This window comes from Molothrus aeneus, chromosome 22 (assembly GCF_037042795.1).
Source record: "Molothrus aeneus isolate 106 chromosome 22, BPBGC_Maene_1.0, whole genome shotgun sequence".
Classification (NCBI taxonomy): Eukaryota; Metazoa; Chordata; class Aves; order Passeriformes; family Icteridae; genus Molothrus; species Molothrus aeneus.
The window spans coordinates 7,738,868-7,762,680 of NC_089667.1; the positions used below are offsets into that span (position 1 = coordinate 7,738,868).

Below are 23,813 nucleotides of genomic sequence, written 5' to 3' on the forward strand. Positions count from 1 at the left end.
TTTTGGCAACGTATGGGCAGCATGAATGATACTGAGTAAATACTTGTTTGACCTGGGTAATGCTCATCCCACACTTGGAGAAATTTAATATGTTCCCTGCATTCTCTGTTTCCCTCTCAGTTAAATCTAGTCCACGGAAACCTCGCGGGAGGCCCCGGAGCAGTTCTGACCGAAGTTCAGCTGTACTGTCAGACTCTTCATCAGTGTGTTCCCCTTCAAGCAAGTCTGAAACCACATCCATGGAGAAAGTAAAGAAGAAGGAGTCGAAGAGTGGGGAAAAAAGACGAGGAAGACCTCCAGCACTTACAAGTGTGAAGTTCAAATTGTCACAGGAGAAGGACACATCGGACATTCAGAAGGGCAGCAAAGAAGAAAAAGAGAGTCTGAAAAAAATCAAAAGATCACCATCCACTACATTTCAGCAAGCAACTAAAATCAAGAAATTAAGAACTAGTAAGCTTTCCCCACTGAAATCTAAATTTAAGCCTGGGGCAAAACTTCAGATTGGGAGGAAGAGCGTTCAGATCGTGCGCAGAAGAGGCAGGCCACCGTCCTCTGAACGTTTAAAGACTTCCTCAACTTTGGTCATAAACTCACAGCTGGAGAAGCCCCAGAGGATTCGCAAAGAAAAGGATGGCACACCGCCTCTCACAAAGGAGGAGAAGGCTGCTGTCAGACAGAGTCCACGCAGGATTAAGCCTGTCAGGATTATACCTTCCACCAAAAGGACGGATGCTGCGATTGCTAAGCAACTCTTGCAGAGGGCTAAAAAGGGAGCACAAAAAAAGATTGAGAAAGAAGCAGCCAAACTGCAGGGCAGGATGGGGAGAACACAGCTCAAAAATATTCGACAGTTCATCATGCCGGTTGTGAGTGCAATCTCATCACGGATTATCAAAACACCCAAACGGTTTATTGAGGATGAAGACTACGATCCTCCTATTAAAATATCCAGACTAGAATCCACACCAAACAGCAGGTTCAGCACTACATCTTGTGGCTCCAGTGAAAAGTCCAGCGCCGCTTCTCAACATTCATCTCAGATGTCTTCAGATTCCTCACGGTCCAGCAGCCCCAGCGTGGATACATCTACAGACTCCCAGGCTTCTGAGGAGATTCAGATGCTTTCTGAGGAGCGAAGCAATACTCCAGAAGTTCACACTCCCCTGCCTGTTTCTCAGTCCCCTGAAAATGATAATGGTGATAGGAGAAATAGAAGGTTTTCGATAACAGAAAGAAGTTTTGGCCAGAGGACTGCAAAAAAGCTGTCAGCCTTACCAAGCATGCCACAGCAGCAGTCCTCCTCCTCTCCTCCTCCCCCTTTGCTCACTCCCCCCCCACCACTGCAGCCTGCTTCAAGCATCTCAGACCATACCCCTTGGCTTATGCCTCCAACCATACCGTTAGCCTCACCCTTTCTTCCTGCTTCTGCTGCACCGATGCAAGAGAAACGAAAGTCAATTCTGCGAGAGCCAACATTTAGGTGGACCTCCCTGAAACATTCCAGGTCAGAGCCACAGTACTTCTCATCAGCAAAATATGCCAAAGAGGGTCTTATTCGCAAACCGATATTTGATAACTTCAGACCCCCGCCGCTAACACCGGAGGACGTTGGCTTTGCCTCTGGCTTCTCAACACCAGGTGCGACAGCTCCCACGCGGCTCTTTTCACTTCACTCTGGAGCCAGGTTTGATATGCACAAGAGAAGTCCTCTGCTGCGAGCACCACGATTCACACCAAGTGAGGCCCACTCTCGCATCTTCGAGTCTGTGACCTTGCCCTCGTCAGTTGGCCGCGCCACCACAGGCACCTCTGCCACAGGCACGTCCTCTCGGCGGCGCAAGAGGAAAGCGTTCAGCCCCATCCGATCTGAACCCAGATCTCCTTCACACTCCATGAGGACGAGGAGCGGAAGGCTTAGTACCTCTGACCTGACAACTCTCACTCCACAGTCTTCTGTCTCTTCCTCTTTAACTAGTATTTCAGTTAGTTCTCTTGCCACTAGTGCCTTAAATTCAACTTTTACTTTTCCCTCCCATTCCCTATCACAGTCTGGGGAATCAGCAGAAAGAAGCCAGAGACCAAGGAAGCAGACGAATGCTCCAGCAGATCCTTTCTCATCTGGTAGCCCTACTCCTCTCTTCCCCTGGTTCACATCAAGTCCCCAGACAGAGAGAGGTAAAAACAAGGACAGGGCAGCAGAAGAGCTCTCCAAAGATAAAGATGCTGACAAAGCCCTGGAGAAGGACAAAAGCAGAGAGAAAGACAGAGAGAGAGAAAAGGAGAACAAACGGGAGTCAAAGAAAGAGAAAAGGAGAAAAGGGTCAGAAGTACAGAACAGCACTGCTTTGTTTCCTGTAGGTAAAATGCCCAAAGAAAAAGCCAGCGAAGACGCTGCAGCATCATCGTCCGCCAAAAAAACTGCCGGGCGGAAGAAGTCTACAGCAGCAGATCCCACGGGAGAGGTTTCCACTGCTGCTCTGGTAGATACAACAGCTGTCAAAACCAAAACATCCAAGAAAGGTAGAGGGGGGCTGGACAAATCAGACCTGGATCTCAGCCCCACTGTGCCATCTTTGGAGAAGGAAAAAGCTCTCCGTCTTTCTGCTCCTTCATCAAGCACTGTTAAACATTCTGCTTCCTCCATCAGTTCTATGTTGGCTCAAGCAGACAAGCTGCCAATGACTGACAAGAGGGTAGCTAGTCTTCTGAAAAAGGCAAAGGCCCAGCTGTACAAGATTGAAAAGAGCAAGTCCCTCAAACAAGCAGATCAGCCAAAAGCACAGGTACTCCTTTTTCCAAGCTGGATTTTTTGCTAGAGTGCATCTTACTTTGAACTTGTCCTGAAAGTCACGAATAGCTTTTGTATACTGAGCGTGAAGAATTAATGTGCCAAGCTAAGCAGCTGTTAGTGCAACAGATGGCAAACGACCCAAAACCGAGAAGCCCTGGGCAGAAGCTGAGGGGAAGAGGGAGCTGCTGCATAGTCAGCTCAGAGGGGAGCTGCATGCCTTTTGGAGACCAGTACAGCATAGCTGCTTACTGGGTTTCTCTGAACAAATATAAGTAAAGCCATCATCTAGAGCAGTACTCACTCTGAAAAGTGCAGTTCCAGCAAAATGCAGTGTCTGTCTTGGCCTCAAGGTTTCTTGGGGGCCCTCCTCAAGTATAAAGTTGGCTTCTGAAGGAAAGTTGTTTCTTGATCTTTCTGGTTTTTAGCTTTATGCAGTGATCTCTCACTTGTAGGAGGGAGGAAGATCCATTGGAACTTTTCATCTGATTTGGGGAACCGCTTCCTACCACTTTGCCCTTTTCCCTCTTCCCCACCCCAAAACCACCCTTTTCTGCAGTCCTCTTTACCTGCCAGAAAGGGCGGTGAGATATATTTTCAGGGAATACTTTTTATTTAAACTTTGACTTTTTGTAACAGCATTAGTGTTGAAAATGGCTAGTACGTATTTCAAATAGAGAAGCCTCCAGCTGTTTGTTTCTGAAATGAAGATGCCCATGCATCTGTGTGACTGGCCTGGTGTAGCAGAAGCCCAGATTCTCACAGTTGCTTATTTGGGGATAGTTATTTCAGTGGGAGATATTCCAGAATCTTACCAAGACATGGAAAATTGCACTAAAATGCTCAATTTGTTTAGTATCTCAGTAAACCCAAACCCCTTATCTGAAACATCAGCAGCTGCAAAGTTCTTAAGCAGCCTCATCTACTATTGGCTTCTGTTGGATCAGTCAGCACCAAATGCTGCTCCAATTCCAGTGGACTCTGATTTTTTTTAATGTCAGTGCCTTGATAATGTGGCTTCATGAGCAAGTTGGCTTTCCAGTAGTGGATGGAGACTTACCTTGTAATTCCAGTTGAGTCAAAACTCTTGTTCTCTTGCATTTATCCTTTCTTGGATAACTGAGGTTTAGAAGGCCAAGTCTGTTTTTATCCTGATTTTTACAATCTGCAAGCTAAGATATAATTTGCTTAGAACTCTCTATGGCATGTTTCTCAGTCTCATTTTGGTAACTTTCTTAGGAATACTGTCTGCTCTCGTGTTCTGAAATCTAGGGGCAAGAGAGTGATTCATCAGAAACGTCAGTCCGAGGACCACGGATCAAACACGTTTGCAGGAGAGCAGCTGTCGCGCTGGGCCGCAAGCGAGCGGTGTTTCCTGATGACATGCCCACTCTGAGTGCCTTACCATGGGAAGAGCGGGAGAAGATACTGTCTTCCATGGGGAATGATGGTGAGTTAGGGTTTCTGGTTTTCATCTGCGGGCCCATACAAAGTCAGCTTCTGGTGACTGCTTTAAATGAGGACTTCAAGTGATTAACAAGGGAAAGTACGTTAAAGAGCTCTGGGCTCTCTATTACAGTGCCACTCAAACAGGGTTAATCCTTTAAGCTATTGGGAATTGTGTTAAATATGTGCGTTTTGCACCAAACCTGTGTTCTGCCAAGGGGCGTGTGTGCATATACATGTGTATGCACACAATCTCATGTGGCTCTGCAGATGAACTTGGGCTTCATGGGCTAAATTAGACACTCCTGAATTATTCTTTGACATCAGAAAATTCACATTAGAAATGTTCTTTTGGTAGATAAGTCATCGATAGCTGGCTCAGAAGAGGCTGAACCTGTTGCTCCACCCATCAAGCCCATTAAGCCGGTCACCAGAAACAAGGCCCAGCAAGAGCCTCCGGTGAAGAAGGGCCGGCGCTCCAGGCGCTGTGGGCAGTGTTCAGGCTGCCAGGTTCCAGAGGACTGTGGGGTCTGCACTAACTGTCTAGACAAACCCAAGTTTGGTGGGCGCAATATAAAGAAGCAGTGCTGCAAGTAAGTGTGTCTGAGAAGCTGTTGAGCTAATCCCTGCTCTGAGTGGGTGGGATAAGTGTACCCGCGGTCTGGGCCAGGAACAGCAGATTTGCACTGTGTCATGGGCTTGGACTGAGCTTGACCTGGTCTGAAGCTTGATCAAAGGAAGGGACTGTAAACAGTTTGAGAGTCAAGACCACAATTCAAGGTGCAGTAGTTATGAGCTCTTTCTCTGGAGTTCAATTCTAGTTTATTCTCCTCAGTTTGATGGGAGTGGCAGAGTATTGAGGATTGCTCGGTGTAAGATCTGTGGCTTTTGTTAGGCAGTACAGGATTTTACAAGGAAGGCAATATGCACATAAATATTTATCACTTATTCTCCTAGACTGCATTCATGAAGAGCTTGTGTTTTCAAGCTGATTTTTATTTAGCTTATGTACACTTTGTATATCAAAGGGTTAGGGTCTCTGGATCCTAACCATGGATCACAGGTGTGTCTGGATATCATTAAGAAATACCACTCCTCCATGATTTCTTCTTGCTGTGAGAATTGCTGTGTGAGAACACTCTGCAGACTGGAAGGAGTCTTGCTCTCAGCAGCTTTGCCCAGGCTTTGGGCTGGGTTTCAGAGCCATGGGCCCTGCTACAGGAATGGAGGCAGAAACAAAGCCTGGCCCAGTCTACAGAAGACATTTTATGCCAAGAATAAGACAAATAGGGAATAAAATTAAATAAAGTTAGCAAAAATCTTGGTCCCCTAACCCAGTCCCATGCTAAGAGTACTTGGTTTTGTCTGAACAAAAGTAGTGTATGTATTGATAATGTTCTTTTCAGTTTTTGATGTTGAGTATTTACAGACTGCCCTCTTGATGTCTGCATCTTTGTTCTGATTTCATGACATGTTCTTTCTTTTTAGAATGAGGAAATGTCAGAATCTACAGTGGATGCCTTCAAAAGCTTATCTCCAGAAGCAAGCTAAAGGTAGGCTAAAAGACTTGCCTTGAGTATAGGACAAGACAGAAGTTGCTCTTTTCAGAGATTTTGCTCTCTGTGCTGTTTTAGCTACACTGAGCTTATAAACATTATTCTGCTGGGAGCCAGCCTGCCTGCACTGTTGGTGGCAGGTGCAAGGGGCAGGAGAGATGTGAGTACTGACAGACATTGCACATGCCAGTGTCTTTCAGCACTGGCCGGGTGCTGACTGGACTGGTTTGTTTCCTTCCTTTTGCTTCCTTTTCCTTCCTCACAAAGCCTGCTCTCTGCTCTGAATCTGTGTTACTGCAGGAGGGTGTTGCTTATTGCTGTTGCAAAATAGGGGCCCTAAGTGCAAGAGAACATAGACTGAAGTACAAACCAAGTTTATTTTTTGAGTACAGTTTTTTCTTTGGCATGACAGAATGACAAAGTTCTGAATCAAAGTGTCTGTATCCTTGTTTCAAGAGAGCAGCAAATCATTTGAAGTCACACTTTTTTTTTTTTTTGTGTTGCTTTATCTGTGCTTCTTTTTCTTAGCTGCAAAAAAGAAAGAGAAGAAATCCAAGACAAATGAGAAGAAAGAAAGCCATTCTGGAAAAAACCAGTTGGACTCTGGACAGAAACAAACTCCTCAGGCTGTTGTACCAAGAGAAGACAATTCTGGGAAGAAGAGCAGTGAGCCTGCCCGTAAGCCTGTTGAGGAAAAGCATGAGGATGGGAATTCCTCCGTTCCTGTGTCAGAGCCCAAACAGGTCCCTGTGTCTGGTACCAGAAAGACTGGCAAGCAGATGTCCCAGCCAGTCCAGCTCCCTCCTCCTCAGCCACCAAGCTCAGGACCTTTGAAAAAAGAAGCACCTAAACCTAGCACTTCTGAGCCCAAGAAAAAGCAGACTCCCCAGCCAGAAATAGGTAAATGGGACTATTTATCCTCAATACGTTTGAGTCATGTTAAGTAACAATACTGCTAAAAGCTGGTGCATTTTAAACCCGATGAATGCTTTATGGTGTGTTGAAATCTCAGCAGATTATTTTGGAAATTTTGCTTAGAACTGGCTTCCTTTTTCTTGAGTCACAGTGTATGTTAGGGCAGGGAGAAAGATGGCTATCCTGGTTGGGACTCTTGAGTTGTATAGTCGTGGCAGTCTTGAAGTGTATTTTCAGAATTGTTAAGTCTGTCAACTTCCCATTCTGAATGTGAAACCAGGAGGATGTAATCTTTTATACAAAAGTATAGTCCACTATTGTATGTAGTGCAGAGCAGTGTGAACAGTCACCAGCCAGGCAGCTCTGGGATTTCTGTGGCTTTGCACTCACAATGCTCCAGATTGTGTGCAGAGCAAACTCTTCTTCTAGTCTTGCCTCAAAGAAACTGCTCATAGCTGGGGAGGTGCAGCCACAGAAGAGGGTGGAAAAGTTCTAGTCTAAAACTCATCGCACATTACCCAGCTGATTTTTTTCCCTTTTCTTCTCTACAGGTGGCTGTTAGTTACTTGAAATACTCATAATTTTTCCCCCCCTTCCTAGGCACAGAACAAAGCAAACAGAAAAAAATTGCTCCCCGTCCAACTTTCCCTGTGAAACAGAAACCAAAAGAAAAGGTGAATACTGTTTTTTATACAGTCAGTAAAATCTCAAGCACCTGGAACTTCTGTCTGGAAAGTAGAACCATATTGCTTAAGCCTTTGCAGATTTTTTTATTTGGTTCTTAAAGATGTTAGGCTTTCCCTTGTGGCAGTATGTGGATAGCAAAAACCATGGCCTATGCCTAAGATTCAGTTCAGATGTTACTTTGGTATCTAAGATTTGTGTGTTGGAGGGTGGAGGCTAGCTTTTCCCTAAAAAATGCAACCACTTTAGTCTCAGAAATAGCTCAGTCATGGAAAAAAAGAATTGTCCTAAGTAAACCTGAAGGAGAAGTGAGTAGAGCCTGTTTATACCCAGAGTTGCCCCACTGCATCCAAACACCAACCCATGCTTTGATGAAAGAACAATGTGATGGTAAAGCACATGGAATTAGGAGTGAACTTGCATATGGAATGCTCTTAGGGAATGGTTTGTAGAATGGTCATTTCCCTGCAGCTTTGTAATACTTGCTAATTTTGTGCTGGTTTGGGGGTTTGTCTGTAAATTATTTATGGTATTGGATGTAACTGCTGATTGAGTTCTAACGTCCAGAGTTGGGATTAATGCAGGCTCCTTTGCTTGACCAGGAAAAGCCCCCTCCTCTAAGCAAGCCAGAGAGCAGCACACTGAACTTGCTCAGCACTCTGACTAACGGCAGCAGTTCCAAGCAAAAGCCACCTACAGATGGAGTCCACAGAATCCGAGTGGATTTCAAGGTAGAGGACAAAATGTTTTAAGTATTTGAATGTCCGCTGGCTTTCAGACACTGGAACTAGAGTCCCCTGAAAGTGCTGGCAATAACTGCTGAGTTTGTGTGTCTGGTACCTTTCGAAGGGAACCGCCAAAATAGGAGCCTCATGACAAGTCACTTGGTTGATTTTTAAAAGCTTGTTATGCCTTTTTTTTTCTTATAATTAGAGTACTGGATGAAGAGACACTTAAAGCTTTAAAACCTTAACTGTCAATGTGGGAGGATGAGCAAGAATTTGAGGTTTATGAAGAATGATTCCATTAAGATGGAACTTTAAAACCTTACCACAACTTGAGCCAACAAGATTTGGGGAAAATGTTAGTAACTTGTAATTCACAACGTTTGGGGTATATCTGGGGTTTTAAAATGATAATTCATGTACATTTTTGAACAGTGTTGAAATAATAATAAAATATTTTCCTAATAATTTTTCAGTTCATCTATAAGTGTTGATACTGGAGATCATAGTGGGGTCTCATAAGTGTTTTATACAAATATGGAGCTTTAATAAAGTATAATTCTTCTGAAATTTCACTTCTAGTAATACTTGTGCAATTGTGAAAAGCCTTGTCCTGTTCCTTAGGTTTGCTTTCCCTAGAAGGAAGGCTCTAGCATGCCACTGAGTGCTCTCGGCATGAACAGCGCCGAGGTGTGACTCTCCCAGAATACACTGTAAAGTAGACTGAGGTAGACATTGAAATTATATCAGTTTGAGGCATCTTAATCACAGGCCCCTGAACTGAACAGTGGCGGGAGCATTTTGTAGTGATGTTGTGTTGCCTTGTTCTGCATGGTGATGTGTCCTTTTGTACTTTCAGGAGGACTGTGAAGTGGAGAATGTTTGGGAGATGGGTGGGTTAGGCATCGTCACCTCGGTACCTATTACTCCCAGGGTGGTGTGTTTTCTCTGTGCCAGCAGTGGACATGTGGAGGTAAAGCATTGTGTTCTGCTGTTGATGACTTAATTACAGCACTGTATTGTTACAAAAATAAATAAATAAAAATTATAATGACCTTAATCCAGAAGAAATCAAAATAATACCGGTAAATCTGTCCTTGCTAGAAATTGTCCCAAGATAATAAAGTGCAAGGTATTTAAAATCAGTTTGGGAACTCACATCTGATATAAAGCAAGAGTTTTGCTCTCTTTTAACCTGAAATAAAAAAGACTTCCCAATGGTGCTGACAGGTTTTAGACAGCCTTGACTTTTCCAGGTGTGTCCATACCTGCTAAGAGGTGTAAGCTGTTACAGAAACATAACTGGAAAGGTTCTGATGCTGCCTAAAGAGCTGGATTGAGATGTGTTAAATGCATTTCCAGGTTTAGCTAGGTGCCTTCTCGGCATCTTCAGACCAGCTGACCTGGGTCCTATTGCTCTAGGAGGGCCTGGGTTCTGATGAGTGGAGAGGGGAAGAGGGGGTTAAGTTCTGGATGTGGACATCAATGCACTTGAGGTCCATGAAGGCCCTGTGGGCCATGGAGCCATCCCCTTCTTAGTCAGGGGCCCCCAGGGGACAAACGATTCCCACGTCCCCTGTGAGCCTGCAGTGTCTGTGCTCTGAGGATGATTGTTTTTCTGATATGACCACTCTTGTACAGGATACAGAGAAACTAGAAGAGCTTTGTAATGGCGAAGTGGGCTGAACGGAGGGAGAGAGACTCTCTTTGCTCTTCATGTCCCTGCTTCATGCACCAAGTGTGTCTTCTGGTGTATCTGGCTTGTAGTACAGGGAGGAAGTGAGGGAGGGAGATCCTGAAGAGCCCTATAGGCCTTTATCAATGCTCAAAGCACTTAGTTAACAGGTACCAGACTCCTGGTGGCTGTGAGGTATCCAGTTGCTATTTAGATTACCTGAAATACAGAGTTTACCTCCTAAAATCTTGTTCTGTCAGTTGTAAAGCAGAATTCAAAATAGTTCAGAGCACAAGCGGGCTGGTTTGGGAACTTGGAACAGTTCCTGCTTTGCTAAAACCTGCCTCTCCCCCCTTGCAGTTTGTATATTGCCAGGTCTGCTGTGAGCCCTTCCACAAGTTCTGCCTGGAGGAGAGTGAGCGGCCCCAGGAGGATCAGCTGGAGAACTGGTGCTGCCGTCGCTGCAAGTTCTGCCACGTCTGTGGGAGACAGCACCAGGCCACCAAGGTACCCCAAAACTCTGGGATCCCCACTGCTCCCAGGGCTCCTCTGGATCCAGAGGTTGGCCAGCAAGCATGTGCCAGAAGCAGAGCCTCTGTGCGCTGGGGAGGAGGCCTCTTGAGTTGCTCCATTGCAGCTTCCTTCTCATGACCTGAATGGGGGTCCAGTAAAAAATTTAAAAGTCCAGAATTTTGCATCCCTTTGCAGGGTGTCTGTACCAATGATTTTTTCCCTTATTCCTGTAGCAGTTGCTGGAGTGTAACAAGTGCCGAAACAGCTATCACCCTGAGTGCCTGGGCCCAAACTACCCAACAAAACCCACCAAGAAAAAGAAAGTTTGGGTAAGGGATTTTGATTTATTTTTTGGATAATTCATTTGTTGACTGATAGCAATGCCATGGAGCAGAGCTCTGCAGGTGATTTGCTCTGATGCAGTTCCTCATCTCTTCAAGGCAAGGTGCCTGTTGCCTCAGAAGGTACATTTGGAAATACTGAGGTGGCTGGTTGGTAAGATGTTCTGAGAAAGCAGAATTGTTAGAGAGATTACCCCTTTTTTCAGTTGTAGTAAGTCATAAGATCACAGTAAGTTTTTTGGTCATAGTCCCATAACATGGAAGAAGGTCTTTAAAATGGAAGTGTTTGGTAACAAACCTGTTGATACCAGTATTGAGAGACAATTTGGAGTAATTTGCTAATTTGTGTCTTTCAAGCTTTTGTTCTAAGTGCCTGTAGTGTATTTGCTAAGACTTTGTGTACGTTTTTCCTTCTACAATGTACAGAGTTTAAAAACTGTTAAAATAGGACTGTATATTTTAGATCAGAAGAAATGCCACAACTACGTCTGTTTTAGGCGAGGGAAAGGTGATATTTTCTTTAGTGCAAATATGGAGGACAAAAAAACGATACTGTGATTTAGTTTAGGTTTTTTTCTTGTTGTATTATAACCATCTTACCATGGAGGAAGTGAGCTCAGTTCTCTTCAGTGAAAGTTTCAGCATTTAAAACTCCTTGTTCTGTTGGGTAACATCTCTGCACTCATGAAATAATAAAAATTATGAAATGTGTGGAAAGCACAGAAACTGCTGGATAAAAGCAAGTAATTCTTGCCAAATGAATTCTTTTTCCAGATATGTACCAAATGTGTTCGCTGCAAGAGCTGTGGATCAACAACACCGGGCAAAGGATGGGATGCACAGTGGTCTCATGACTTCTCCCTGTGTCATGATTGTGCCAAACTCTTTGCTAAAGGTACATATGGTTGTGATTCTTTACAGCAGGAGCTTCCTCAGCTGCTTGGGTTCGAATCAGCCACTGTGAGTGGGCAGGGGGCTGGCAAGGCACCTGAGCTTGGCATGGTCCAGGCAGCAGTGCAGGCTGGTTGTGGTTGAGCCTGAAAGTGCATGTAACAGTTCAGACTTCTATAAGTTTTTGTTTGCAGGAAACTTTTGTCCTCTCTGTGACAAATGCTACGATGATGATGACTACGAGAGCAAGATGATGCAGTGTGGGAAATGTGACCGCTGGGTCCACTCCAAGTGTGAAAACCTGTCTGGTAAGGAAATGCTCATCCCTTCAGTACTGAAGAACATGAGGCAGTGATTAGACCAAAGCAATCAAGTCTTGGACCTTTCTATTAGAGTGTTACTTTAACACACTCACCTCTTGTGACCTACCTGAAAAATGCCTGTGGAGTAACAACAGATAAACCAGTGCTAATACCAATGATATCCTGAAAGCACAGGATCCTCAAAGGCAGTGTCCCTTTAATTAGCTGTACAAGCGGCTTTTGTTACATGAAAAGTCTCAGGCAGTAGGTGCAGGGCAGGGATTTTTTCCCTGTATCCTTCAGTAAAGCAATTCAGATGGTTATCCTATCTTCTTTTGTCTCCAGATGAAATGTATGAGATACTCTCCAACTTGCCCGAGAGCGTGGCATATACCTGCATTAACTGTACAGAGCAGCATCCTGCAGAATGGCGTCTGGCACTGGAAAAGGAGCTACAGATTTCCTTGAAGCAGGTTTTAACAGCCCTGTTGAATTCCAGAACCACCAGCCACTTACTGCGGTATCGACAGGTAAGCTGGAGCCTGTGCCCTGTTACTCTGGCATTCAGCTGAGTTGTTGAGGTGTTGATGTGCTTCATCCTGCAGAATTGTCTGCATCATACTTGGAACAGCATGTGCTGTGGTTTAGTTATATTTTTTCTTTCTTTTGATGATTCCTCTGGAAACAGAGAAGTGGGTATCTGTGATACAACTTGGAAGCTGAAAGGAAAATAGGGTAAAGTTCTTCAAGGAATAGGAGGATTTAGCTCTGTGATGATGAAGGTGCTTTTCTGACAAAAGAACAGGATCTTTGTCTTGAAATATGCACTCAGAAATAAGACTTCTGAGCAATGACTTGGATCCTTTTGGTTGATGGTTCTGTCCTGCTGTGCACCTTACAGGTCTCAGCAGAAAGCTGGTTAAGAGCTTTTCTTTGTTGCCCCTACATTTTGGACAGAAATTCAGGCCTCCTTTCTTTCACATTAGCAAGAGTCTTTGGACCAATAAATGGGCTTGGGAGGGTATAATCAGGAGCAGCTAGTTAATAGCTTAGTTAACGTCCTAATTTCAATAGTTAACTAATTTCAATAGTTAACGTCCCTCTGTCTTATTGCTGGTGTTCACAGGCAGCAAAACCGCCTGATTTGAATCCTGAGACAGAAGAGAGTATCCCATCCAGAAGCTCTCCTGAGGGTCCCGATCCTCCCGTCCTAACAGAAGTCAGTAAACAGGAGGAGCAGCAACCTCTGGATCTGGAAGGAGTGAAAAGAAAAATGGATCAAGGAAGTTACATTTCTGTGGTATGTCATGTTCCACTCTATTACTAGACGCTCTGAATTGCTTTATCATATATGGTGTTCATAACTGAGCACCTTAAGCCTTTACTTTAGGAACAAGGAAGCAGGTTATTGTGCCGCTAAAAATAGTTCTGGCTGGCACCAGTTTATATTGGTCCAGACACAAGTAATTGACGCTTTTGTGGGGCTCTCTGTAGCCAGCAGTGGTACTTGGTCAGACCCCAGTTTGCTGTTAGTCAGACATTTATGTAAGTAAGTGTTCAGGTCATCCTGAACATGAAAATTCTGACTGAAGGTCTGGCCAAATTGCCCTGATGCAATTGGTTAGCTGGAAACTAAGGATTCATGGGCAGAGGGGTGATCTCTTCCAGTGTCATTTACAAAAAATGCTAGTGTTGACCAAATAAATTCTCTTTGCATACACCAGACTTTTCCTTTTTTTTTTTTTTTCCTAGAGAATTTGTAATCTTGAGGAGCACTGTATATTGCAAAGTGCTTGGCGAATGTTGTGGTGCCAGATTTTGACCAAATCCTCATGAGACAGCTAGTTTAGCGGATTTAAAACCAGTCAGCTGAAGTGAACGGCTGTGGGTGTAGCAGCTGTGCCAGCCCGTTTACAAATTTAGAGGTCTTCTTGCTTCATCACAGCCAAATTCCCTTTCTGCTTTTAAGTTGATGCTCTGGTTCAATCTTACAGTCATCTGAATGTTCACTTGAACATTGTCTTCAAAAATTAGTGGGTGATATAGCTGTGCAAAAGACAATCCTGTTAATGTGAAGTTTTGTGGATTTCTTACAGTTGGATTTTAGTGATGACATCGTGAAGATAATTCAAGCAGCCATTAATGCCGATGGCGGGCAGCCAGAGATTAAGAAAGCCAACAGCATGGTCAAGTCCTTCTTTATTCGGGTGAGCTGGCCTACAGTTACTTTGAAAAAATCTCCTTGGTATCCTACCCCTGCTTGTTGATGTTGGAGTCTAAAGGGCCACCACATTTAGCCTTGCTTGGGTGTTTCCAGGAATAAAATAATACATTGTCAGAGTTGTTAATGTTAATGAAATGTTACTAGTTGTGCTTTTACAGTACATCTTGGCTGAACATCTTTGAAGTTTTTGATATGTTGTCTAACTTTTCTAATGGGATGTTTTTTCCTTTAGCAAATGGAGCGTGTTTTTCCATGGTTCAGTGTAAAAAAGTCCAGATTTTGGGAGCCAAATAAAGTAACAAGCAAGTAAGTAATTGTTCTGTATCCAACTGTGACGCCCTGCCGTTTGCCAGCTGGCCAAGCAAAACGTATTGAAAGAGCCTGTTTGCGGGGTTGGAATTTCTGGTTTTCCTTTTTTCGTTTCTTTTTTTTTTCCTAAGAAGTTTCGCAGTAATCCCATTCCAAAGTGTTTTGTACACACTTCTTTGTTTTAAGCAGAGTAAGCAAAATTCTTTATTAGAACTAGGTGTACTGTGTGTTGGCTTGTCAGTCCTGACCTTCCTTCCCTCTCCTTCTCACATCCCCATTTGGGGTAGCCCTCCTGCATCTGTTACCCTTCAAAGATGCAGACAGCCACATCACAACCCTTAAAATGTGACTGGTGGGGAACATATGTGGGCTGTAGGTGATTAATGGAGCTGTTGCTGGGGGGTGGATGTCAGCTAGGCAGGGCGTAGGAACCTCTGTGCAGCCAGGTGTGACACTGACTCCTTGCTCATCTCAGCAGTGGTATGTTGCCAAATGCGGTGCTGCCCCCATCGCTCGACCACAATTATGCTCAGTGGCAGGAGCGTGAAGAGAACAACCGCACTGAACAGCCCCCTCTGATGAAGAAAATCATTCCAGCTCCAAAACTCAGAGGGCCTGGAGAGCCAGATTCACCAACTCCTCTACATCCTCCTACACCTCCCATCTCTGGTAAGAGAACTGATGTCAGGACTGCCAGTCCCAAACCCAGAAGTACAGCTGTCTTGGAGACCTCTGTGACCTGAAATCATTCAGAGGCAGTAACATAGGAGATGTTTCTGAGCCAAGCTGGGATCCAAGAATGCTTTTGCACCCACCTCTTTTCCCCCCAGAATGAAGGTTGTGCCCAGGCTGACATGTGCTTTGGTTTCCAAGCTGGCTATTGAAAACTCTTCTACTGTGTTCACTTACTGACAATCTGTTCAGATAAATTTTTGCTGCCCTGAATTTCAATATTGTTCTCTCTTTTAACTCTTAAGGCTCTGACAGAAGCAGAGAGGATAGTCCTGAACTGAACCCACCTCCAGATGTGGAAGACAACCGGCAGTGTGCATTGTGCCTGAAATATGGTGATGATAGTGCTAATGTGAGTATCTGCCCCATTCCCATTTCTGGAGGAGTTCTGGATGGGTTTTGTGCGTTGTTGTGTCCCCAGGAACATCTGAAGAGAGCATTTCCTTCTGTTCTTTAGGATGCTGGACGTCTTCTCTATATTGGCCAAAATGAATGGACACATGTGAACTGTGCTTTGTGGTCAGCAGAAGTGTTTGAAGATGATGATGGTTCTCTGAAAAATGTGCATATGGCTGTTATCCGGGGAAAGCAGCTGGTGGGTACAAGCAAAGAACACTTTGTTAAACTTCATGCTGATTTGGAATCCAAGATGGGAGCCCAGCTAAAAGATGGCTCGTGTGTATTTGTTCTTCTCTGTCCTTTCCTTGCAATATTTTTTAACACTATATGGAGTAGAACTGACTGAAGATGTTTGGAAAGTTATTTTATCCTTGCTCAGTTCAGAAATATTATGGAGACCAAGTGAAGCTTGCAAATGTGAGGACTGGATATGAAGCACAAGCAGGAAGGTCTGGGAAAGGCCTGGAAGAACCAGTCCACAAATGAAAAAATTGTTCCATGTGAGGAATAATTCTTCCTCTCGCCTCCTCCTCCATGTCTCTCGCTTGTCTGTGTGAGTCACTGTAGTGAAATGGAGCAGCAATGAAGCGGGAGATCAAGCATTACTCTAAACTTCTGTCTGTGCCAAAAAACCCCAACTGACAACAGCAATGGTGGTCTGGTTTTAGAAGAGATTAATTTTTTTGTTTTTTTCTTTTTTGCTTCTGCAGAGGTGTGAGTTCTGCCAGAAGTCAGGCGCCACAGTAGGCTGCTGCCTCACTTCCTGCACCAGTAACTATCATTTCATGTGCTCACGAGTCAAGAACTGTGTCTTTCTGGATGATAAGAAAGTTTATTGCCAGAGGCATCGTGACTTGATCAAAGGAGAGGTAAGATTCTTCTTTCACTCTCTGCCTCGCTCTCTGAAGGTGGGGTTAGCCTGTAACTATGAGCACTTTTTAGAAGTTTATGTTGAGTGTTGTGCTAACAAGGACTGGACCTCATTGCTCTTAAAAAGAAGTCAGTAATACAAGTGGCCTGGGGAAGTTTGGCAAGTTTGGTGCTGTGTGGTAGTTCAAAAACCAAAAGAGCGAAATAAGGTTCAAGTAGGACAAACTATGTAGCATGCATGTGGTGGTTCCTTTAATTAACAAGTAGTTTTGTTGGTTCTTGTTCCAGGTGGTTCCTGAGAATGGGTTTGAAGTTCTTAGGAGAGTTTTTGTGGACTTTGAAGGGATCAGTTTGAGAAGAAAATTTCTTAGTGGCTTGGAACCAGAGAACATCCACATGATGATTGGTATGATCTAGTCTCTGGATGCTTGATCCCCCTTTGGTGCTGGAATCTGGTTCACAGAACTGTTCCTCTCTCTGCTCAGGTTCAATGACAATAGACTGCTTAGGAATTCTGAATGACCTCTCGGACTGTGAAGATAAGTTGTTTCCCATCGGCTATCAGTGAGTATAAGCTGTTTCAAGACTCAATGTCTTTCAGTATATTTCATGTCAAGCAAGCACTGAGGTAACCTATGGGAAAATTGACTGTAGTTTTTCCTACGCTGTTGAGGAATCTCTGATTAAGGGTGTGCAATGTGTTCTGCATGGAGGGCTTTGGCCAATGTAGTTTTGAGAAACGGAGAATTTAAAACAGAAATGAGGTTTACTCAGCTGTTGAGTAAATTGGTTTGTTTGAATTATCTTCCAGGTGCTCCAGGGTGTACTGGAGCACAACAGATGCCAGGAAGCGCTGTGTGTATACCTGCAAGATCATGGAGTGCCGACCTCCAGTCGTGGAACCTGACATCAACAGCACTGTAGAGCATGATGATAACAGAACGATTGCCCATAGCCCAGTTCCCCTTACAGGTAATCTTTTAAGGACTTCATAGAAGTATATTCTCTGAATGGTTTTGCCATAGTGCATCTCTTAAAACAAATCTCTTAAATTTGGGCTACAATCCAATTCAGGCTTCCGTGTTACAGCATCTCAAGACTTTAAGCTCCTGGATATACTACTTTGAAAACTTGAGCGAAACAAACACTGCTGCAGGGATGGTTTCTAGTCTACAACTCAGGGAATCTTCTAGTGATCTAAAACTTCAGACTGTGTTTGGTCTGTGATATGGGGTTTATTCAATACAATGTTGAATATTGTGGTTCTGCGTTTCCAAATTACTTACTTGTATCCAAGGGTAAAGCTGTGAAAGATTTTTAAAATGTTTCTAGTCGTTGTCATTGTTAACATAGAGTCTTAAACTCTATAAACATATAGTGGAATTTCATGTGTAAGATGAGCAATTGCTACAAATATTTGAAAATGTTCTTACAAGAAGAAACCAGACATTATCTGATGTCAGATCTTTGACTTTGTGTTTATTTAACAAATACTCTGATTCTCCAAGTGGAACGTGATAGTAATATATACTTTATCAGATCGTAGCTTTTAGGGCTCAGTGATGGCTTATACTGTTGTTTCCTTTTATACAACAACAGAAATTCTACCGAAAGACACCCGAAATACACCTGAAATTGTAAACCCACCGTCACCAGATCGTCCCTTGCATTCTCAGACCTCTAGTTCCTGTTACTATCCAGTGGTCTCAAAGGGTCCCAGGATCAGGGTGCCGAGTTACCCCTCCGCACAGAGGTCTCCTGGCTCGCGGCCGTTACCCTCTGCAGGTATTTCTGCTGCTGCTGATTTTGATTGAGGTTTATTGTGGTAATATTTTTGATTTAGTTCCTGTCTTTCTTGGCTTCTTTCAGAATGAGGTGTTCAGTTTACTGTTTTTAGAGAAAAGCAGTGAAATGGCAATAGGTTGAGGAGGGGAAGTTCTAACAATACACAGTAGAGATGGCCTGCAGAGAAATGTACAACTAAAACAAACATTCTGTTGGGATGAAGAAGAGGCAGGATTTGCACCACATAGTAGTAGTGAGCCCAAAACATTGTAGTATCAGTTAGGGACTTAATATCTCAGTATTTTTCCAGAGAGAATCAGAAATCTGGTGTTGTAATTCAGCAGTTTCTGACTAGTGTTTTTTCTTTCAAACTGATGTTGAAAATTCACATCTAAAGTTGAGATGCCAAACCCTAAAATACAAACTTGCTGAATCCTGGTTGAAGGTATCAGGTTTTTAACATCTGTCTAAAGTATAAACACTGTATGTTGGTGTTGTTTGGCTAAAAAGTTCTCCTGGGCTTTAATTTCTTCTGTTTTGTCTGAAGGAATTGGATGTGCATTCATTGTGAAGATTTAAGATCATCTGACAGTCTCTCTTGCCTTTGTTTCTCAGGAAGTCCTACCCCAGTGACCCATGAAATAGTGACAGTGGGAGATCCTTTGCTGTCCTCGGGGCTGAAGAGCATTGGTTCTCGGAGACACAGCACCTCCTCTCTGTCACAGCAACAATCCAAACTCCGGATGATTTCCCCTACACGAGCTGGGAGCACTTACTCCAGGCACAGCGTGTCTTCAGTTTCCAGCATGGGGGCCTCTTCAGAATATGAACCTACTGTCAAAAGTACTGACCGCTTTGTAGGGTCAGTAAGCACAGGTCCTCCAAGTGCTCCAGTTCAAAGTTGCTCTACCAGTTCAGGCTCCCAGAAAACAGTGGCTACAACTGGAAATAAAACTTACCAGCTGGATGCATCTCAATCTACAGAAGGGAAACATTCCAGCAGTTCAGATTTCGTAGCCAAAAGTGCACCTTCTAAGGGAGAGAAGATCAAAGCCTCAAAGGACCCAGATTATTTGTCTCATACTTTTGTTTCTGGAGGAAGCTCCAAAGTGTCCACTCAGCCAACCAGTTCATCAGCCATGGAAATGAATAAAATAGGAACCTTTCAAGAGTGTTCAGGATCATTTTCTTCCAAAGAAGCAATACCCTTTCCACCTTTGCATCAGAGGGGCCCAAGGAAAGACAGAGATCAGCACATGGAACCTTTACTGCCAGAGAAAACAACTGCGGTTGATGAGATGGATGCAAAAACCTTGAAGGCTGCTGGAGTAAACAATAGATCTCCTGCAGCAAGTGAGCAGGTAGTTACTGCCCCCAGAGATAAACGTCATAAAGGCAAAAAGTTAATGAAAGACAGTTTTAAAGAGAAGCATTCCCTGAAATCTCTTACAGAGACAAGTCAAGCAGTAGGCAGTGATGAACTGAAAGCAGACTTTGGCAATCAGGGTTTGGCAACTGAACAAATTAGTCAGAGGTTATGTAATAATATTCCCGCTGAAAAAGCTGGTGATAAGTCTCCGTCTTCACAAGGGCCATCTAAAGGGACTGCAGTGCAGGCTGAAATAGCCCCTAAGGAATCACAGGCACCCAGGAAACGCACCGTTAAAGTTACTCTGACTCCTCTCAAAATGGAAAGTGAAAACCAGTCTAAAAATGCACAGCAGGAAAGTGATGCTGAAACTCAGTCTGCAGGGGCAGACCTGGCTCCTTTGGCAGAGCCCTCCTCAGCTTCAGAAAGCCCAGAAGAGAACCCTGTAATTCAGGGAAGTCCAAATGAACCACCAACACAGGAATCTCAGAATAACACATATGAAAATTTGGCCATTCAAGATAACAGCTTGATGCTCCAGGATGGTGCTAAAGCTCAAGAAGAAGGCTCATACAAGCGGAGGTATCCAAGGAGAAGTGCTCGGGCCAGATCCAATATGTTCTTTGGATTGACTCCTCTGTATGGTGTGAGATCCTATGGAGAGGAAGACATTCCCTTCTACAGTAACTCAACGGGCAAGAAGCGAGGGAAGCGGTCTGCAGAAGGACAAGTGGATGGAGCAGATGATTTGAGCACATCAGATGAGGACGACTTATACTACTACAATTTCACAAGGACTGTGGTTTCCTCAAACACAGAGGAGAGGCTGGCATCCCATAGCTTATTCAGGGAGGAGGAGCAGTGTGATCTTCCAAAAATCTCACAGCTCGACGGTGTGGATGATGGAACTGAAAGTGATACAAGTGTCACAGCAACAAGCAGAAAAGTCAGCCAAGTAACTAAAAGGAGTGGCAAAGAGAATGGGACAGAGAACTTAAAGCTGGATAGAACTGAAGAAGCTGGTGAGAAAGTCACCAAGAGCTCCACCGTCCACAAGACTGACCCCAAGATTGATAACTGCCATCCTGTGAGCAGGGTTAAAGCTCAGGGTCAGGACTCTCTGGAAGCGCAGCTGAGCTCGTTGGAAACGGGCCGCAGGGCTCATGCAAGCACACCTGCTGACAAGAACTTACTGGATACTTTCAACACAGAACTTCTGAAATCCGACTCTGACAATAACAACAGTGATGACTGTGGGAACATACTCCCTTCCGACATCATGGACTTTGTGCTGAAGAACACTCCATCTATGCAGGCCTTGGGAGAAAGTCCGGAGTCCTCATCATCTGAACTCCTCACGCTTGGAGAAGGTTTAGGTCTTGACAGCAACCGTGGCAAGGATATGGGTTTGTTTGAGGTGTTCTCCCAGCAGCTGCCCACCGCCGAACCAGTGGACAGCAGTGTCTCTTCCTCCATATCTGCAGAGGAGCAATTTGAGTTGCCACTGGAGCTTCCTTCTGATCTCTCTGTTCTGACCACTCGCAGCCCTACGGTGCCCAGCCAAAATCACAACAGGCTTGCCGTCATTTCAGAGTCTTCACTTCCCTCCTCAGGAGAGAGGTCAATGCTGGCCTTGCCTTCCACAGAGTCTGGGGAGAAGAGAGTGACAGTCACAGAAAAATCTGCCTCAGGAGAAGGCGACACAGCTCTCCTGAGTCCAGGGGTAGACCCAAGCCCCGAAGGACACATGACTCCTGATCACTTCATCCAGGGTCACATAGATGCAGAGCACATAGCCAGCCCAGCCTGCGGCCCTGTCGAGCAAGGACATGGCAGCAACCAAGATTTAACAAGAAACAGTGGGACTCCGGGGATCCAGGTGCCAGTATCACCCACTGTTCCTCTCCAGAGCCAGAAGTACGTGCCAAACTCCACTGACAGTCCTGGCCCCTCGCAAATCTCCAACGCTTCGGTGCAGACAACTCCACCCCACCTCAAGCCAGCTGCAGAAAAACTTCTGGTAGTTAATCAAAACATGCAGCCCCTGTACGTCCTCCAAACTCTTCCCAACGGTGTCACCCAAAAGATACAGTTAACACCTTCTGTTAGTTCTGCACAGAGTGTGATGGAAACCAACACTTCAGTGCTGGGGCCTATGGGGAGTGGGCTCACACTGACCACAGGATTGAATCCGAGCTTGCCTCCATCTCAGTCGTTATTCCCTCCCACGAGCAAGGGTATACTGCCCATGTCCCATCACCAGCATATACATCCCTTCTCCACGCCTGCTCAGACAGGCTTCCCACCAAACATCAGCAGTCCTTCACCAGGTCTTCTAATTGGGGTGCAGCCACCCCCTGATCCTCAGCTCTTAGTGTCTGAAGCTAGTCAGAGGACAGACCTTGGTACTGCTGCTTCTACACCAGCTGCTGCCCTGGGCAAGAAACGGCCCATATCTCGTCTGCAGTCACGGAAGAACAAGAAGTTGGCTCCTTCTGGAACCCCTTCTGCTATAGCTCCTTCTGATATGGTCTCCAACATGACCTTAATTAATTTTGCTCCTTCCCAGATTTCTAACCACCCCCTGGACTTGGGAACCATTGCGAATTCAACATCCCATAGAACCGTTCCCAATATTATCAAAAGGTCAAAGTCTGGGGTCATGTATTTTGAGCAAACATCTTTGCTCCCCCAAGGTGGGACCACTACTACTGCAGTGAGCACATCTCCCAGCATTATTGGTGCAGATGCCAGTCACCTCCCAGCAGGGCCTGTATCAGGCCTAACGTCGAGTTCCTCAGTGCTGAACGTTGTATCCATGCAGGCCACAGCAGCCCCTAGTACTGGCGGGTCAGTTCCTGGTCACGTTTTGGGACAAAGTTCAGTAACATTAACAAGCCCTGGATTATTGGGGGACCTTGGTTCTATAAGCAACCTCCTGATCAAAGCTAGTCAGCAAAGCCTTGGTCTTCAGGAGCAGCATATGACTTTGCCACCAAGTTCTGGGATGTTTTCGCAACTGGGAGCATCTCAGACTCCGTCTACGGCAGCCATGACAGCTGCATCAAGCATTTGTGTTCTACCCTCAGCACAGACAATGGGCATGACAGTTGCTCCATCGTCTGCTGACCCAGAAGGCTCCTACCAGCTTCAGCACATGTCACAGCTTTTAGCCAACAAAACCGGGGTTGCATCCTCCCAGCTGGACCTTAGCACAGTTCCAGCAACCACACAGTTGTCAAGCTTTCCGCAGCTGGTCGATGTTCCAAACAATACTGGACTTGAACAAAGCAAGGCTTCCTCATCAGTGATGCATGCCAGCTCAGCATCTCCAGGAGGCTCCCCATCACCTGGGCAGCAGTCTGCGAGTAGCTCTGTGCTGGGTGCCACAAAAATGAAGCCAAAAGTCAAACGCATCCAGCCATTATTAGACAAAGGGAATGGAAAGAAGCACAAAACCTCTCACGCATGGACTGGTTCTTCTGAAGCTCACATTCCCGAAAAAGGGGCTGTTGCTGTACCCCCAGTCTCAGTTACAGGGTAAGAGGAGAGTTTGGTTTTGCTCATCCCTGAGGTTTTGTAACAGTATGAGAGAATCTTGCACTAGTTTCTCCAGCAAGTTGTGCAAGTCAAGGCAAATTGTGAAGTGCAACTTTTGATTCTGATGTGGAGCTGGAAGCATGATCTGGTTCTCTGTATCTTGCAAGCTGTTGTTGTTACTTGTGTAATTCTGCAGAACTGCCAAATCCATGTTGGCAATTCCCAATGGATACATTCCTGCTTTCCAGTCTCATTTATGGCACACATGGGTTGGCAGATACTTTGAATGTTCCCAAATCTTTTTCTTCCAGGACTCCTGCTGTGAAGGCAGATGCGCAGGATGCAGCCAGTGTAGATCAGCCATTGCAGAAGCCACATGGGCAGTCTGCAGGGTAAGGGTTGAACAGACCTTTCTGTGTGGTTCTGCTCGCTTGAGCTGAAGGACATTTGTTTGGAGAATGCAGGAAGTCTGGCATTCCTAGTTAAAATGCCTGGGGAGCTTTCAGTGGGGAATGTACAGTCACAATTTGATGCAATATGGAATCATTTTGCATTAAGCTGCATGTAGTTCTGGGAAGCTCAGTGCCTGCTGAGGAGATGCTCATTCAGCGGTGTCTGATTGTGTGTTGGTCTGCACCTTAATCCTGAGTAGGGCTGACACCGAGAGCGGGTCACAGGCTGTGTGGAATTAGGCTGCTGCCCACAGACTGACAGAGGCTGCAAACAGAAATGCTACTGAGTAGAAT

At 44.9% G+C, this 23,813-nt stretch overlaps 1 protein-coding gene across 1 annotated transcript in view; it reads left to right on the top strand.

Moving 5' to 3' along the window:
- KMT2A (lysine methyltransferase 2A) overlaps nt 1–23,813 on the top strand; it is a 32,733-nt gene that overhangs the window by 991 nt on the left and 7,929 nt on the right. Inside the window, exons 2-27 of the mRNA XM_066564540.1 lie at nt 121–2,786; nt 4,064–4,241; nt 4,596–4,830; nt 5,726–5,790; nt 6,322–6,693; nt 7,309–7,382; nt 7,995–8,123; nt 8,977–9,090; nt 10,153–10,299; nt 10,539–10,634; nt 11,421–11,541; nt 11,732–11,845; nt 12,185–12,369; nt 12,966–13,139; nt 13,936–14,046; nt 14,296–14,369; nt 14,848–15,041; nt 15,350–15,456; nt 15,562–15,699; nt 16,214–16,372; nt 16,662–16,779; nt 16,859–16,937; nt 17,185–17,345; nt 17,973–18,158; nt 18,774–23,067; nt 23,379–23,459. Coding sequence (XP_066420637.1) covers nt 240–2,786; nt 4,064–4,241; nt 4,596–4,830; nt 5,726–5,790; nt 6,322–6,693; nt 7,309–7,382; nt 7,995–8,123; nt 8,977–9,090; nt 10,153–10,299; nt 10,539–10,634; nt 11,421–11,541; nt 11,732–11,845; nt 12,185–12,369; nt 12,966–13,139; nt 13,936–14,046; nt 14,296–14,369; nt 14,848–15,041; nt 15,350–15,456; nt 15,562–15,699; nt 16,214–16,372; nt 16,662–16,779; nt 16,859–16,937; nt 17,185–17,345; nt 17,973–18,158; nt 18,774–23,067; nt 23,379–23,459 — 10,253 coding nt within the window. The 5' untranslated portion in view covers nt 121–239. The remainder of the gene's footprint in view (nt 1–120; nt 2,787–4,063; nt 4,242–4,595; nt 4,831–5,725; nt 5,791–6,321; nt 6,694–7,308; nt 7,383–7,994; nt 8,124–8,976; nt 9,091–10,152; nt 10,300–10,538; nt 10,635–11,420; nt 11,542–11,731; nt 11,846–12,184; nt 12,370–12,965; nt 13,140–13,935; nt 14,047–14,295; nt 14,370–14,847; nt 15,042–15,349; nt 15,457–15,561; nt 15,700–16,213; nt 16,373–16,661; nt 16,780–16,858; nt 16,938–17,184; nt 17,346–17,972; nt 18,159–18,773; nt 23,068–23,378; nt 23,460–23,813) is intronic.